The 17,015-nt window shown below is 55.5% G+C and overlaps 1 protein-coding gene across 1 annotated transcript; it reads right to left on the bottom strand.

Annotated features, from left to right (window-relative positions):
- Positions 1-1,205: 1,205 nt before the first annotated feature.
- ZMYND19 (zinc finger MYND-type containing 19) lies at positions 1,206-9,124 on the bottom strand. The gene is made up of 6 exons (XM_063082399.1): positions 8,904-9,124; positions 7,234-7,293; positions 6,410-6,516; positions 5,629-5,769; positions 2,110-2,290; positions 1,206-1,821 (listed from the first exon to the last, which is right to left on the bottom strand). The coding sequence occupies exons 1-6, from the start codon at positions 8,952-8,954 to the stop codon at positions 1,678-1,680; spliced, it is 684 nt and encodes a 227-aa protein (XP_062938469.1). The 5' UTR covers positions 8,955-9,124; the 3' UTR covers positions 1,206-1,677.
- Between the last annotated feature and the right edge of the window lie 7,891 nt (positions 9,125-17,015).

The following is a 17,015-nucleotide window of genomic DNA, read 5'->3' as shown; positions in this document are numbered from 1 at the left end:
CGAGGACACAGGCAAAGACTACAGCCTGTAGTCCATGTGCCTCATCTCTGGAGCCTGTCTGAAAGCAGATCGCCTGAGGGCACTCGGCGCCCCATGCCTGAAGACCACCCAAAACCCAACAGATGGACCTACAGAGGATCCCTACACCCCAACAGTCCTGGCCCTGGCCACATCCCACGGGCTTGAGCCAGCTGCTGTCACCATCTCTCAGGACACACATATCCCCCCTCCTTGAGAGCTGAGTCCTCATTTGTCCCGTTCAACCTAAGGTCTGAGCAGGGACCTCACCTACCCAGCAAAAAACATCCCTGACCTTCACAGAAGCAAAGAGGGCTTCTCAGTGCAAGACCCATGTGGTTCTCTAAGATCCAGAAAACCCCTTGGGGGATAATGTTGCCTTTACCCATTTTCAGCAGTCCTATTCTCTAGGAGGCCCCAAGTACTGCAAAAAAAGCTGCTGGAAGCTCTGCTCACAGATGAAAGGCCACCAAAGGACACAGAGGGTGTCCTGAAATGTGGCAGAAATGCTGCAAGAGGGAAAAGTATAGCAGGAGCCTGCAGGAACAACACAGGCCCAGGGCAGCCCAGGAAGCAAGGCCTCTGGCCAGAATGGCTGCTTGGACCTCAGGACAGGTAAGATCCTGGCCACACAGCCCATTTTGTTTCTCGAGGTGGCTCTACATGAACAAGAAGCTGACCAGCACTCAGACACCTGGGGCTCCCTGAAGGGAGAAAAAAGGCTCTCCTGGGGCCACATCCCTGCACGTAGCCTGGGAAGTGGACCTCACTCTCCCGTCTGTTCCAACTCACAGGCAGGACCTCACCAGGCACCTCAAATGCCCTGTGGATTCTTCTGAGCAGAAGCTCCCACTGCTGAGCTCCCAGCCACTCCAAGCACAAATCAAGGTGAGAATTTACCAGTGTCAGGGTCTGGAGCATCCCACACCTACTAAAACAGAGGCCGGCCTACTTGGGCATCCCCAACAGTTCCTGCCACAGGACAAAAACAGGTCTGGGTCTCGCCCACTCTCCTGGCCACAAGTTCTAGAGAAAGGTCCAAGCACATACTGCTCAGAAAGGTCATCACAGAGCAAGGGCAAGTCCTCCCACCCCACACCCACAACGACTCCCTGACTGCACTCAGAAATGAACCTGAGCCTAGACAGCACAAGGGGTGGAGAGGAGAGCAGAGATCAGCTGAGACATGAGATGACTCCGCCCCTTTACTTTGCCCTTCTGGACATGACTTCCATGCTGGCCACACCCTATGGGGCTCCCACGGCCCAGGAGAGAACCTTCAGCTACATGACAGTTTTCAAATGTGTGGCCTGCCCTTTGCCATTTGAGGATTACAGCAAATGATTCTATTTGTAATTTCTAACCCTCCCACTGCCTCCCCCCAAAAAAACTGTACATGAGTTTACAAACATATTAACATATAAATAATGAGAAATGTCCTGGTGGGAGCTTCCCTGGTTGTTTCTGCTGGAGATTAACACTGCAGGGGGTGCTGTCCCCACACAGACAGCATGTAACATCGGGAGTCTCATGGCAGCTCTTCTGGACCCGCTGCTGGCTTCTTCGGCACTTCCAGGTTCAACCACCAGTCTGTCTCCACTGTGCCCAAGGAAGAGCCCAGAAGCTGCGAGCATGCAGCGGTGGCAGTTCCGCTGCCCGTCATCGCTCTGGCTCAAGCTCATGCTGGAAGGGACGCTTCCTCTCCCGACAATGCTTCTTGTGGGCGGGCCAGTCCTTCTGCTGGCATTGGGAGCCGCAGTATCGGGCCACCTGGCAGCGCCCACAGATGTTGAACTCCCGGAGCTGAAACACAGAACACCCATGGCTTCACCATCATGCCTGGGATGCAGTGTGGGGCAGAAACTACATCTCAGAACGTGGAAGGACCCAGCAAACCCCACACACTGAGGATGGAGGCCTGGGCCCCAGTTAGGCCCACCCAACAGCAAAAGGAGGGCCACCCTTGGTGAAAAAGCTAGAGACACAAAGTGGTCTATGGGATGAGCCCCACCAAGAGGGGAGGAGACCCCAACCAAGGCCAGGCAGCAGGCAAGAGGTGGCCAGGAGCCAGGCCTGCTGCAGCAGCCACACCTGCTGCTCGATCGCCGTGCAGGGAGGGTAGCGGCACTCGTAGTAGGTGCAGGAGTTCTCCTCCTCTTCCACCACGTCCCCGTTCGCGTTGTAGTACCGGGTCACGTTCAGGACTGGGAACTGCTCTTCTATGGGGTCCGTGGGAAGCTGCTGAATTGCGAGCCAATATAAGCTTTGCTCCCTTAAAGAAAGATGCAGACACTTCAGCACGCTTCACCCAGACAGCACCAACATGGGGGAAGCGATGTGGAGAGTCCAGGACGGATGCGTCCTCCTACCCAGGACACCCCCGCCCCAACCTTTGTCACAGCAACTCGACTTTCCTCCAGCCCATCCCCACTGCGTGTGCCCATCGCTATTTGACACTAAGTATTCAGCACCTTTTTCGCCCATAACACATAAGCACTGCCTCGCTCACCACACTCCCCCCATGCAGCGCCTGGGACTGAAGGGCACACAGCAGGCTGGAGCACAGTCAACCCAGGCAGCCCCTCGCTCTGCCCTTGACCCTCGGAAACACCCATTGCTGCCACTGTCGGCCCATCTCCCCTCGACGTGGTGGTGGGTTAGGTGCTCATAACTGAAGAATTCTACCAAGAACAGAGGCCCGAAAGGCACATGCTGCATGGAGCAGGTCCCAAAGCAAGCACTGGCTGTTCAGGGGCGAGTGTGGAGCATCCAGAGAACAAAGGAGTGGCTCCAACACCCCTCCAACCAGCCATTCCCCATGGAGGCCAGACCGTGAGGGGACCTGTTTAAAAAGGGGAAAGCATCAGCATGTGGACAGAAGAGCTGCCCGGCTGGTTGGCCCAGCTGGTTAGTACTGTAACACTAAGGTCATGGATTCAGATCCCTGAACTGGCCAGTCTCTCCCTCACCACCCCCCAAAAAGGATATGGAAAGATGTTGGCTGCTTTCTGAGCCCTTTAGCGAGGTTTCTACACCACAGAAGCAAGTTTCAGATGCAGCCGGCTTTCAATGGCAGAAAAGAAAAAAAACACACCTTTGCAACGAGGCCCCTTTTATTGGCAGCTGAGCTGACCTCCTGGGCCTACAATGAAGTTGTGCCAGTAAAGCAGAGCAGAGCGCCCAGGCCTGGGAACTGCCTGTGTCCCACTCCTGGCCTGACAAAGACAGGCTGAGCCACCATCAAAAGCCAGCTTATGTGGAGGCCACAAGCAGAAAACCAGGACACGCAGCACGAGGCTGGTGGAGACTTCAGGCCCACTCAGGCTGACTCTGACTGGCCCACTCCTAACCTGGGGCACTGACCAAACACCTACTGGGTTCTAAAACCACATGCTGGCAAATCAACATGACTGATTGGTCCTGAGCCTGGACCACCTCCAGCAGCAGGAGGGGCCTATAAGGAGGGCACAATCCGGACAGTAACTGTCCTAGGGTGGCACGGAGAATGGGCAGCAGATGGGGCAGCTAGGCCAGCTGACCAGGAGCCTCAGCCCACTGCCCCTGGGCTGTAACTGCCCCTTCCCCAAAAGGTGTTCTCACTTGATACTATCTTGTCCCAGAACTGTAAAGGGTGTTCAGGGGAGTAAACTCACATTCAGCCACAGGTTGGCCAGATCATGAGTCACGTGGAGACCTGACTGAGATGGCAGACATCAGAGAGGGTCACCATTGCTGGGTTAAGTGCTGGACAGTGGGAGAGCCGCGTCCTGTCCGGGGAGGGGCATCCCGGCGTCTACACTGAATCTACGTCAGCCTCAGTGGGACAACCAAGGGGGATGCCGTGGACGTTATGCCTGCCAAGCACCCCTGACCCGTTCTGTTGATAACACAATCCTGGTTCCTTTCGTTAAAAGCACCCAGCCCCAGCTCCAGGGTAGGAAAGTGATTCAAAGCGAGCTCACTAGAATTGATCCCGGGACTTCCTCAGATGCCACCAGGACAGGGCGGACACATGTGTCACCCCACGGGTGAAAAGCAGCTGCTGGTGCCCATTCTGCCTCCATGAGAGGAGCTAACAGGGAGAGCAGAATTGGGGGAGGCAGCAGCATGCCCGTCTCTTCACAGTTCAGTCAGGGGCACCAAATAAGTGCAAAACTGAACTCAGCTTATGTTACCTGCACCCAAAAGTCCAGACTGACATTATGCTCAAAAGGATAAAAATTTTAGGGCCGGCCCGTGGCTCACTTGGGAGGGCGTGGTGCTGACAACACCAAGTCAAGGACTGACATCCCCTTACTGGTCATCTTTAAAAAAAAAAGAAAAAGATAAAAATTTTTACAACTATTACAAAAGGGTCAGTTTCACTCAAGAGCAGTATGAGTGAATTGATGGATCCAGACTCTAATGGAGGAGGGTCAGTCAGCTCAGTTGGTTAGAGCACAGCCTTATAACACCAAGGTCACGGATTAGGATGCCCAAACCAGCCAGCAGCTGCCCTGCGTCCCCCCCCCCCCAAAAAAAACCCCAAACCTCTACTATAACAGCAGGGAACAAAATCACCAGCCAAACCTAGAGTGTTAGACACTCACGGGCCCTGCTTTCACCAGCCAAAGCCTGGTTAGGAGTGATGAGTTGCAGGACACCCCTCCAGAGCAGCACCTGAAGGCCTGGGGACCATCCCCTCCATCACCAACCAGTCAGCCAGGTGCTCACACCATTTCTACCTCCACTGCACGGGGCCCTGGCATGACCCTGAAAGTGACGACTGCAAAGATTCCACCCACAGCTGCCATCTATCGCCAAGCCCGAAATACTGAACCTTACCAACATTACTGACAACTGTCTGCTGAGGCCATCAGTGTTGGCAATGTTGGGAAAGGTTGCCTAGAGGCTCGAGGACATGCACAGAAACCCCAGGGAGCCCCTCAACACATCAACAATGCATGTGAAGCCAGGGAGTTCCTGGACCAATAGGACTCCTGACCCACATCCTGTGGGTCCCTGAGCTCTTCCCAAGGGCTGCATGAAGCTCACAGCTGGGCTGGTTCGGGGGGCAGCAGGAACTACCCTCCCAAGTGCGCAGCCTATGACAAGCACTGTGCTCAGGACCCTGGGTAGGTGAGTGTCCGAGAGGCAGAGCCCCTGAACCACATGGTCCTGCTTCCTTTAAGCCACTGCTAAGAGAAAACTGTTTAGCAAAAGAACATGACAAAAAGACCCATCTGTGTACACTAGGAAGAAACCTAGATGAGGAAGGCTGACATTTCTGAGGGCTGTGGAGCAGACACCCTGCTCCCACGGTGACCCGACACTGGCCCTGCCTAGGACAGGCAGCCCTCTCCCTACTTGATCATATGAACTAAACAGAGGTTCCTAGAACCAAGTATCAGATCAACCCCAAAATGTAATCATCAAAATCCTTTCCGCTGTCATGAAGAATAAGAAAAGGAGGACCCCATGTTTTGGGGAAAAATAGCCAAGGTCCTAAAATACACAGAAGCATCAGGGAATGTAAGCAGGAGGGTGGGCCCCTCCTGGTAATAAGAGCATGGGGGAGGCCTTCCTCAGAAGGCACTTCTGCCATGTACCTGGGCCCCTGAGCAGACCCACCTTTGTTTGCTGGAGGTCTCTTCAGCTTTGGGCCGCCAGCCCCAGGGCACCAGCTGCAGGTTGTCCAGGCGATTGTCCACAGTCACAGCATTGAGATGTACCACCTGAAACCCCGGAGCGATGCCTCCCCTGTGTCGCTCCCTAGGAAACAGACAACTCTCTAGATGGCTGCCTCTGACCCTCACAAATATTTCTGGTTAAGCACCAAAGTCCAATTGGAAAGAAATATCAGCCATGTGATCTGAACTGTCCTTTTGACCAACATCAGAGAGAAGCTGCCCAGAGGAATCTGAGCACATCAGTCTGTGGCCCAAACAGGACAGGGACCACGTTGACAGTTCAGACCCTGGGTTTAAGACTAAGAGAGCCAAGGATGGAAACCAAAACCCATCTAAACAGACAGCCTGGAGACAGCTTCCCATGTGATTAATCCCAAACTTTTCTGAACCCCACCTTGTACACTAAGGAGAGGCAGCCCCTTCCCCACATCCCACCAACAGGCTCAGCAAGAGCCCAGCAAAGAGAGCAGACCCCGCCCTCTTCCAGAGGAGACCATGTCCAGAGCCAATTCCCCAGCACAAAGTTCACTGGGTGTCTGAAGTACCACAATATGCAAATTAGTCATTCCTTTGCGTTAATGGCCAAGAACACAAAAATAACTCCGAGAGTCAGGGAACGGGAGTGGGCTTAGGTTCCTCTATTGCCTTCAAGCATCCTGTGCACATCAGAGCCCACACAGGACCCCTGAGGTGGGAGACAAGGACAGCTCGAAAATACCCACCACAGCAGCTCATGGAGAAGCCTTCCGGAGCCCCTTCCTCGGTTTTTGTCAAAGGCATATGCAAATATCTTAGCACCATTTCCATCTGCATCTACTTCCATTCGGGCCTGAGAAACAAGGGAAAGGTCTGTTAAAAAACCTCCAGTTCTCAGCAGCACTTCAAATCTCATTTAGAAAAATCAAGTGAGGCAAACAAGCCAGAGGGACAAATGCCAGCCCTGCTCCTGGGACCCTGGGGTCTGCGGAGGCTCCCACAGACACCCAGCACGAAGAGGCCAGTTGCGTCCAACCACTCTCCATCTGGGCAAGAAACACTCATGAACAATTCTTTGCAAAATACTATTGATACAGAGAAATAAATCTTCCCACCCTTAAAAAAGCCACAACCTAGTGATAAAGAGAAACCCTGAACAAGTAACTACTGCAAAAGTGCGGAGCACTGAGGTGCGTGTGGCGGGGCCACTGGCTCTGGGAGGGTTTCTGAAGAGGCAAAGACTGGCAGCAGGAATACAGCTCCTCACGGAGAGCACTGGGAAGGGGCAGGAAGACCTCAGGCGGGGCAGAGAATGGGGCGCAGCGGAGATCACTTGGCACTGGAGCTCATCTGATTTAACAGACATTCAATCACAAAGTCCACTGTGTAGCGACAGCTGGGTGCTGTCGAGACCTGGGTTTTGGACCTGGTGGCCCTGAGTGTTCACAGGCCAGCACTAGATGACCACATGTGAGACCTCTTGTTCTAGTAGCTCAGGGAGAACCCTCATTTCTCATGACTGTTCCCGGGCACTGACCAAAAGCAGCAGCGAAGGAATGGCCATCCTTACCTCAAAGGAGTAGCTCTCCACCAGCGGGATGTCTTGTTCATCTATCAGTGTGTATTTGGTCTGGAAATTAAGCACATGTTTCAAACCATTACATTTGGGATCTGCATAACATACAGTAACTAATAACCAGTAACAGGCAGGAAGAGAGCTGCGTTTCCTCCCAAAGTATAAAGTAAGTACATGCCTCTTCAGACTAAGATAAGTCAGCAAGCAGAGATCTGGGGATCTCAGTCTGCTCCAGCTGGCATGGGCAGTCTATGCCAAGACACAGGCAGACACATTAAAAGCCAGTCACTGCTCACTTTACTCTGTACCAGAGGAGCAGGTGCCAGGCTTGGGCGTCCACACAAGACGAACCCCAACCAGTGGCACTGAGCTTTAAATGCACCAATAAACCTAGTCAACAACGGTTTCACTGGAGTAGAGAGAAGGGGCAGGGATTGAGGCCGAAATCCAAAGAGTTTAAACTAATGAAACTTATTAAGGTGGGGAGCAGGTACCCACGTGCTCACTGAATTACCCTTTAATATGTTCCAAATAAAAACTTTTAGGGATGATATTAATGCAATCAGTCACTGAGCAGAAGTGCTCACCCTTCCCTAGTCAGAGAGCCCCACACCTGGAATTCTCTGCCTGAGCTACTGCACGACCAGAGGGGAAAAGTTCCTAAAACGGGCCAGTCTCACTCTTGGGAGTTTTTCTTCTAAGATCTGAACCCGTTTTTTCTTTCTTTTTTTCAAAAAAAAAAAAGATGAACAGTAAGGGGATCTTAATCCTTGACTTGGTGTTGTCAACACCACGCTCGTTAACCGGCCATCCCTATACAGGGATCTGAACCCGTGGCCTTGGTGTTATCAGCACCACACTCTCCCAAGTGTGCCACGGGCCGGCCCTCTGAACCCGTTTTACCTTTATCTGGCTGCACATTGCCTCTGCTCCTGTCTCCCACCAGAAGCTGCAGTCACTGGGGATAGGAACAGGGCTCCCATCCAGGTCAGGGTCCCTGGCTGGTGCAGCTACACGGCCGGCTCCTGGGAACAGCCAGGCCTCAATGCCCACAGGTGCCACGGAAGTCCCAGCCACAAGCGCGCAGAGGGTGGGAGTCGGGCAAGGGGACAAGTGGAGGGAGGCCCCTGAGGGCCAGCATCAGGGTCCTGGCTGCCGGGTCCCCTCTCCGGTGAAGCCTGAGACTCAACCAAACTTGGCCGACCGTCGGCAGCGTTAGAACCAGTCCCTAAGCCCACACCAGACCCGCCTGGCGAGAGGCGTCGAGGTGGCGCTGCCGCGCTCCGTTCAAACCCTGCGGCCGCAGATGCAGCCAACACCGCGCTAGGACCCGACCGCGGGCACCCGGACAGGGCTCCGGAGCACGCGGGCCACGCATCCCCGGACCCCGCTCGGGACAGGCCGTGGCCGCCTCCTCCCCCGGCGCGCCGGGCCGGCTGCAGCCAGTGCGTCCGGGAGCCCGGGGGTGCGCGGCCCGCGGAAGGAGGGCTGCACCTCGCGGGGACACGCAGCCCGGCCCGCGCAGCGCCCCCGGCCCGCCGGGACCCCTCCCGGGCCGGCGCCCCCTCCCCGGCCGCCGCCCGCACAACCGCCCCCCGCCCGGCCCCCGGCCCCGCGCGGAAGCCAGGACGGCCGGGCCGGGCCGCGGGCTCCGCGCCGCTCACCTTCCCGGCCACCCGGCCGAGCCGCACGATGCCCAATTTGAAGTCGGTCATGGCCGGGCCTGCGTTCGGCCGGCAGCGCCGCTCCCTGGGGAGGCGCCGGGCCGGGGCCGGGGCGAGGCTGGGTGCGTCCAGTCGAGCCGGGGCCGGGGTCGAGTCCGGGCGGGCCCGGGCGGGACGAGGCTGGGCCGGGCTCGGGCCGCCGCCGCCTCGCGCCCGCCGGACCTGCCACGCGCCGCCGCCGCCGCCGCCGCCGCCACAGCCGCGCACCACCGTGAGGGGGCCGAGGGGCGGGGCGCGGCCCGGGACACACCCCCCCGGCCCGCCGCCGCCCGGCCAATCGCTGGGCGCGCACGGCGCCGGCCGGCGCGCGCCGCCGCGCAGAGACCAATGGGAGGAGGGCGAGTGCGCCGGCGCGCTGGGCGGCGGGGCGAGCGCGGGGGAGGGGCGAGGCCGGGGGCGGCGCCTGCGCGGCTGTCTCGGCGCAACGTCAGTTTCGCGGGAAGCTTTGTGAGGGGGGCGGCGTCGCGTGGACCGTGATCTCCGGACGGGCGCCCGGCCCGCGGCGGCTCAGGGGTCCGCGCTACCGTCCCTCCACCGAGCCCGGGAGGAGTCGGCGGACGCGGCGGGCGACGCGCCGCAGGCCTGGCAGGGGCCGCCGCGCGGGGCCCGGGTCGGGGCTGGCGGGCTGCGTGTGGGGGCGGGGGTCTGCGCCCGGCACGCGACTGCCCGCTGCCCCTCGGGAGGCCGACGACTGCGGAGCGTCCCGGGGCCCGGTCGGGAGGGGCGGGGGCGAGCCGGCGTGCGGCTGGAGGGCGGCCTGGCCCCCGCGGCCTGTACGGAGTGGGGCCGCAGTGCTGTCTCCCGGAGGAGACGCGGTGAGGGCCGGTGGGTCCCTCCCAGCGCAGAGGGACGTCCGGGTCAGGCTGATCACTGTCCCGAGCCGGCGAGCTGCGGGACAGCGCCGGGACGTGCTCCGCGGAAGTTCGGCGGGCGAGGGCGCCATGACGCTGGCTTGAGGCGGGGCTGAGGCCGCGCGGTTGGGTTGAGGGCCCAGGGGTCGCCCAGGCAAGACCTGCTGCGGGCGTGCGCTCCAGGCTGTCCCGGGAAGGGTGCACCCGCGAGCCCGCCGCTCGGAGCCCTGCGAGGGTGGAATCAGGCAGCTCGGAGGCATCGCCCACAGCATACCCTGAGAAGAAGCGCTCGACCCCCACACGCCCCACCAGCCACGGTCTCGTGTCCCTTCTTCCTAACACGGCAAAAGTTCCTGGGAGGGGAAAAAACCAAAACTAAGAAGCTAGGGAGAAGAGCAGGAGGCAGCCAGAACAGACAACTCTCGAAGACCTCGTTATTTTTTTATTCATTTGTTTGACGGCTGTACAGAGCTCCGAAACCTTGATCTTGCTGCTGTAACTCTGCACTCTAACCAGCTGAGCTAACTAGACAGCTCTTGAATTAGTTTTCTATTGTTTCGTAATGAATACCGCAAATACAGTGGCATAAAAGAACGCAGATTTATCTCACACTTCTGCGGCTTAGAAGTCCAGGTAGGTTTGGTGGATTTCTCTTCTCCAGGTCTCAAGGCTGAAATCAAGGTGTCAGCTGGCCTGACCTCTCCTCGGGGAGCTCTGGGGCAGGACTCTGTCTAGGTTCACTCTGGTTGTTGGCAAAATTCACTTCCTTGTGGCTGTATGAGGTCCCTGCTTGCTGGCTGTCGGTTGAGGGTCATTCTCAACTTCTGGAGGCCACCTGCATTTTCTGGCTCGTGGCCCTTCATTTTCAAAGCCACACACTTTGAATCTCTCTGACCACCCTTTCCGCTTCATTTCTTCCGCCTTCAGCTGGAAAAAGTTTTCTGATTTTAAGGATTTCTGTGATTAGAATGGGTCCACCCAGATAATCGAGGATAATCTCCCTATTTTAAGGCCACTAATTTAAGGTAACCTGATGACATCTGCAAGGTCCCTTTTCCCGTGTAACATAACATATTTACAGGTTGCAGGCATGAGGGCATGATGTCTTTGGGGGGATTCTGCCTACCGCCCAAGTCTGGCAACCCATTCAAGCTAGACTTTCAGCCCAACCACTGGCTGAAAATGCTCTACATCAGCAAACAAAACAAAAACTCCAGCTTGTTTTCCAGTGAGGGAGGCAGAAAATACATACAGTGGCTCAGTATATGCTATGTTAGAAAGTGATAAATACTATGGGGAAAACAGGTAGGTCAGCATAAGGGGGGCTGAGGGCCCTTGTGAGGGGGGTAGGTGGTAGCTGGCATTTGAACGAACAATGGAAGGAGGAGGAGTGAGCCACATGAGTATAGAGGGAAGAACATTCCTGGCAGAAAGAACAGCCAGTGCAAAGCCCCTGAGCTGGGATCATGCCTGCTGTGCTTGGAAACTGGAGAGTGGGCAAGGCGCTGGCTGCTGTAAACAGTCGTTGGTCAGGGGCAGCAGGCAGCGTGAGGCTCTTGAGGCAGTGAATGCCGGAACCCCGCCAAGAGGTGGTGGTATGCAGGCATGTGTGGTGGTAGAGGTCTGTATGTCAGGGTAGGCCTTGTTATGCTACAATAACAAGACAGTCCTAAATTGTGAGTGTCTTAGCAAAATGAGAATGTATTTCCCACTCAGGCGACGTGTTAAGGTTACAAGGCAGTTGAATATATGAGTATAGAGTTCAGGGGAAATGCCCAGCCTGGGGGTACAAATTAGCATATGTATTGTATTTAAAGCTCCCTTAGTCCATTCTGGCTGCTATTACAAAATACCAGAGACTAGGAAATTTATGAATAGAAATGTTATTTCTTACAGTTTTGGAGGCTGGGAAGTCCAAGATCAAGGCACCAGCAGATTCATTGCCTGCTGAGGGCTGCTCTCTGCTTCACAGATGGCACCTTGTTGCTGGGTCCTTACACGATGGAAATGAAAAAAGGAGGAACGTGCTCTGTCCGGCCCTTTTATGAGGATACTAATCCCATCTGTGAGGGTGGACCTCCTGAAGGCCACACCTCTTAATACTGTTGCATTGGGGATTAAGTTTTAACATGGATTTCAGAGGAACACAGAGATTCAAACCATAGCAAAAGTCGGAAAGTGAATGTGATCTCAGGGGAGAAATAAGGAATTGAGAAAAAGAGAGGTCAAGGACTGAGCCCTGGGGGGGGTCCCTCATTACAGGGGACAGAGATTGGAGAGGAGAGGACCCGGGAAAGAGAACTAGGACATTAGGAGGGAAACCAGGAGAGCATGTGGCCTGGAAGCCGAGCAGAACAGTGCATGTGGAGAGGCAGGGTTCAACCGTGTCAAATACTGCAGAAGGTCCTGTGAGATTCTCATGGGAACTAATCAATGGGTTTAGCAACATGGTTACCTTGACTGGTACAGTTTTGGTGCAGCTGTGGGGGAATAAGTCAAAGTGGGTTAAGAAGGAAAGGAAAGGCCTGGCCGGTTATCTCAGTGAGTTAGAGCATGATGCTGATCACACCAGTGTCCAGGGTTCACTCCCCTGTGCTGGACAGTCGCCAAAAAAATAAGTCAATAAAAGAGTGGAAGGAGAGGAATTGGAGGCTACGGAATGGACAACTCTTCTGAGGCATTCTGCTTAAAAACGGAGCAGAGAAGCGGGGCCGAAGCTGGAAAGAGAAGGGAGGTGAAGAGAGATGGTTTTACAGGCAGGGAGGAAAAGCGTGTTTGTTCACCCGAGGAAATGATGCTGCAGCGAGGGGAGCTGGTGGTGCAGGAAGGGGGTGCGAGGATCGCTGGGAGGGAGCGGGAGGGGTGGAGCTGGGGTTCACTCATCTGTCTCCCAGTACAGCGCTCTTTTACGTTCTTCCACTCATCGTGCTGTGAATTCGTAGGGGACAGGCTCCAGCCGCGCTGCTCCTGGTCACCGCTCCTCACAGCGTGTGCTTCTCTGCATGGAGCAGGCTGTTAAAAAAAAGGGGGGGGGGGATAAAATAATTACGTAAAGTACTAAAACTCAACTTTAAAGTGTTCTCAGAACCAATGAAATAACATATATTCAATTATTTAGTTTGACATAAATGAAAATATCGGTGAGCAACAGTTCTACAAGTTCCTCTGGATCAATACCAAGAAACCCTGTCCAGTCAGGCTCTTGCCTGGGGCTTCATCTGAATATAACCCTTAGAAAAAAAAGAAATTTGTGGATGTTCTATGCACGAAATTATAACACTTCATTAGACAAAAACCACACCACAAGTCTCTGTGAGAAGGTGCCCCTGTTCTGTGGGCTATGAGTCAGGTGCTGGGGGACTGTAACCTCGATTCTTCGAAGCCCGTCTGTCTTCCGAGACGGTCTGGGGCACCTCACCTTCGCAGCCCCATCTGCAGCCCTCCAGTAAGGGCTGGGGTCCCGCAGTGCACCCTCCAGCTACCCTGGCTCCCGGGGCTGTGCTCGCTGGCGTGCGGAGACTGGCCAAGTGAGGCCACTTCTTGCCTTGAGAACCTTTTGCTTCCTGGAAATGCTGGGAATGAGAAATAGTTTTATTTTCCAACTCTGCAAAAGCTGGGTTGGAAATATTTCCTCTGACTTCTGCTTGAATACAGGACAATTCCTTCTTCAGTTCATCTCTCTTTTCTTACTTTCACTGTATCATGAATAACTGAAAGGTGCTAGTTGGACCTTTAAACTTTCTGTCAGGAGAGTCAGATCATTCGATCCATTTTCCGTCTTCCATATTACCACAGGCAATGGTCTTGCCAAAACATAAACAGTCCACACTTTCTCCAGCCTCCAGAAGCAATGTCCTCACTGCCTGTCCAGTTCCTCCTGCCACCTGGTTCCAATGCCAATGCCGTATTTTAGACTTTTTTTTTTTTTTTTTTTTTGGTGGGTGGCCAGTATGGGGCATATTTTAGAATTTTGTTATGGCAGTATCTCACTGCTAAGTACCAGTTTCTGTTCCATTTATCTACCACTGCATAATAAACCTCTGAAACTTAGTGGCTTCACACGGTGATTTGTTTTCTCTTGATTCCGTGATGCAGGTTGGGCTCAGGGGCTGGTTCTGCTGTTGTTGGCTGCTGTGGTAGGTTGTCTCCAGTTGTCACCATCAATTCCTTCCCTCCCTGTAAAAGTGCACTGCTCCATCCTCACTGGTCCTGTGACCGCTTTGTCACAACTAATGTGGGAGAAAGTTTGGAACTTCTGAGCCCAGTCTCAGGACTGGCAGCTTCAGCTTTCTCCCTCTTGGAGGCCAGCCACCAGGTAATCAGTCTCACCGTCCTGAGACCATCATGCCATGTGGAACACCAAGCCAGCCGTGTGGAGAGGCCAGGTGGAAAAAAGATAACTGAGCAGACCCCAGCTGTCCTTGCTACCCTAGCTGATGTGGCAGACATAAAAGTGAAAAGGGCATCTTGAACATTCCATCCCCAGCAGATACAACATGGCGCAGAAGACTCCCAGCTAAGTCCAGCCCAGTTTTCAGAATAACTAATGAAGTAGACTGCTTTGCTATGCAATGTTTGACAACTGAAATGGCTGAGGTAAGTCACACAGCTGCAGTTACCTGGGAGGGTGGTTGAAGCTGGGAATGCAAGAGTGAGGGGACAGCCCATCTTCTGATGGGAGGAGCAGTGTGAAGGTGAGGGATGTAAGCAATCACTGGTGGAGCCACAGGTGGGAGCTGCTGAAATTGGGTAGAGAAGGTTCTTGGAGGAGCGAATTCATAAGATGGAGAGGCTCTATGAATCATGTTTTTTATTTTCTGTGTTTTGTGATGCTTTGACATCCTGGGGGCTTTCCTGGCTGGGGAGAGATTGCCCCTTCTAGGCCTAGCTAATTCCTGGAGACAATGAACAGCTAGTCTGTGGACACAACTTTCATATAGAAACCAACTAGTCCAAAGCCATGTCCCCAACCACCTCCTTTATCTGGCTCTCACACATCAAGCCAATATTTTCCCTGCCCTAAATCACCCCAGGGCCAGGTACCGGACAAGTGGGGACCACCAATGTAGCCCAGAGCCCTCTGAACTTATTCAAGCTCTCCAATTTTCTTTTTTGGCGGCTGGCCAGTACAGATATCCGAACCTGTGACCTTGGGGTCATTAGGCTGTGCTCTGAAGCTTGCCTAGCCTGCCTTGCCCCTTCCTTCCTGTGGGAAACACAGTAAAGGCTCATGGCCATGCTTTTTGCTTGCTCCTGACTGACACAGCTACTTCCCTTGGTGGCCCTGTGTGGGGTGGTTTGCCCCCACTGTTGGAAACCGTGAGTGCTAAGCTCCTCTTTCTTTCTTTCTTTACTTTTTTTGGTTGCTGGCCAGTACGGGAATCCGAACCTTGGTGTTACGAGGCTGTGCTCTAACCATACTATACCTGATTCAAACAAATCCCAGGTACATTTTATTTTTTTAATTTATTTATTTATTTATTTTTTTTTAAAGATGACCGGTAAGGGGATCTTAACCCTTGACTTGGTGTTGTCAGCACCACGCTCAGCCAGTGAGCGAACCGGCCATCCGTATATGGGATCCGAACCCGGGGCCTTGGTGTTATCAGCACCGCACTCTCCCGAGTGAGCCACGGGCCGGCCCCCAGGTACATTTTAAAACACAGGTCAAGAGGTCAGATGGATAATGTGTGGCTTCTGCAGTCACTGGAAGTTCCCTCACAAGTGGAATCAGAGAGAATGACAGTGAGTCAGGAGCTAAAGTCACCCAGAAATGAGGGGACTGATCAGAGCTGGGCATAGCAAGGATCCAGGAGGGCACCCCCACCTCCAGCCCAGAGGTCCCAGGATCGTGTGGAAAGAAACGTCTACACTTGAAAGGCCCCCGGGGAAGCCCGGTTTCCGTTAGTGCAAGAAAGAGAAAGGGATGTTCAGAGAAGAGGCTGAAGACAGGGCATTTGAGCTGATGGCAGATTCAAGAGGGCACGGCTTTGTGGGTTGTGGAGCCCGGGGATAAAGGCCACCCATCTTCCGTCCTCGTTGTAGTCCATCTCTCCTTCCTCGAATCGCTTCCTTCTTGATTTCTGTCACGGACATTTGGCATTTTGGGGCACCCTGAACTCCTTGTTAAGGAATTCCTCATCTGCATAGTCATGGCAGGAAAGTGGCTTGAGTGTGGCCGCCAGGTGAGCTTGGAGCTGCGGGGCCTCGCAGGGCAGCACCTCCTCCTTCCAGGACTTCTGGGCCCCTCCAGCCCGTGAGTCCCCTCTCCTTTTGCGAGAGGGCCAGATTACGTTTCTGTGTCTCACCTGCTAAACGCAGCTGTCACCCAGCGTCCTGACTTCAGTACCAGAGTCATCGCGTCCTGGGACTCTCGGACTCTTGCGCGTTAGTGCCTGGTCCACGTGGGTGTCTAATGGCAACTGGACTGAACATGTCGTGAGTCTCCCTCCTCTAAATGACTTGCGCCTAGGCCACTCCTCTCCCTCGAGCACGCCACCCCTTCCGCCAGCTGTTCTGGACAAAAACCTAGTCGACTTGACCCGCTTCACCTGCCCCGCCGCGGCCTCCCCAGGCCAAGGGCTGCCTGCTCTATCCCAGACTGCGGTACCGGGTCTTCTGTCCCCCCGGGCACTCCAGCCGCCCGCCCCCGCCCAGTTCACCCTATAGAGAGGGAGGGACCTTTCAAAAAGGATAAACCGGAGCGCGCTCTTCCCGGCCTCGGAGTCACCCACAGCCCTGCGCTGGGCACCCGAACTGGCTCCCCCGTCAGGCGCCCACGGGGATCCCCATCCCGTCGGCCCAGGACGGTGCGGCGCACACGGCAGGCGTCCAGGCCCGCAGAAGGAAGGGATGCAGAGCGCCCCGGACCGCGGCCGGCCCCTCGGGACGCCCTGCGGTTGAGAGCTGCGGGCTGGGGGAGACCCAGGGCGGGAGAGGGGTGGGCTCCGCTAGCGGATTTGCTCCGCGAGGTTAGGGTTAGGGTCCAGGCCAAGAACTGGGCAGGGCACCGCCCGGGCCCGCCCCGCCCCCGGCAGGTGAGCCGGCCGCTTCCCACCGCGGGCCGGCAGGGGGCGCCCGCGCGCCCGGGCCCTTGAACTGCGCCGACGCAACGCGGCCTCCGCCAGCGCCCGGGCCCGGCGGGAGCCGGGGCCGAGGGTCGAGCGGGCCGGTGGACGGCTGGGGGCCTGGGTCTGGGGCG

Source organism: Cynocephalus volans, chromosome 17, assembly GCF_027409185.1.
Source record: "Cynocephalus volans isolate mCynVol1 chromosome 17, mCynVol1.pri, whole genome shotgun sequence".
Taxonomy (NCBI): Eukaryota; Metazoa; Chordata; class Mammalia; order Dermoptera; family Cynocephalidae; genus Cynocephalus; species Cynocephalus volans.
The sequence above is the reverse complement of the archived record's forward strand: the minus strand, read 5'-3'. Positions and strand labels throughout refer to the sequence as shown.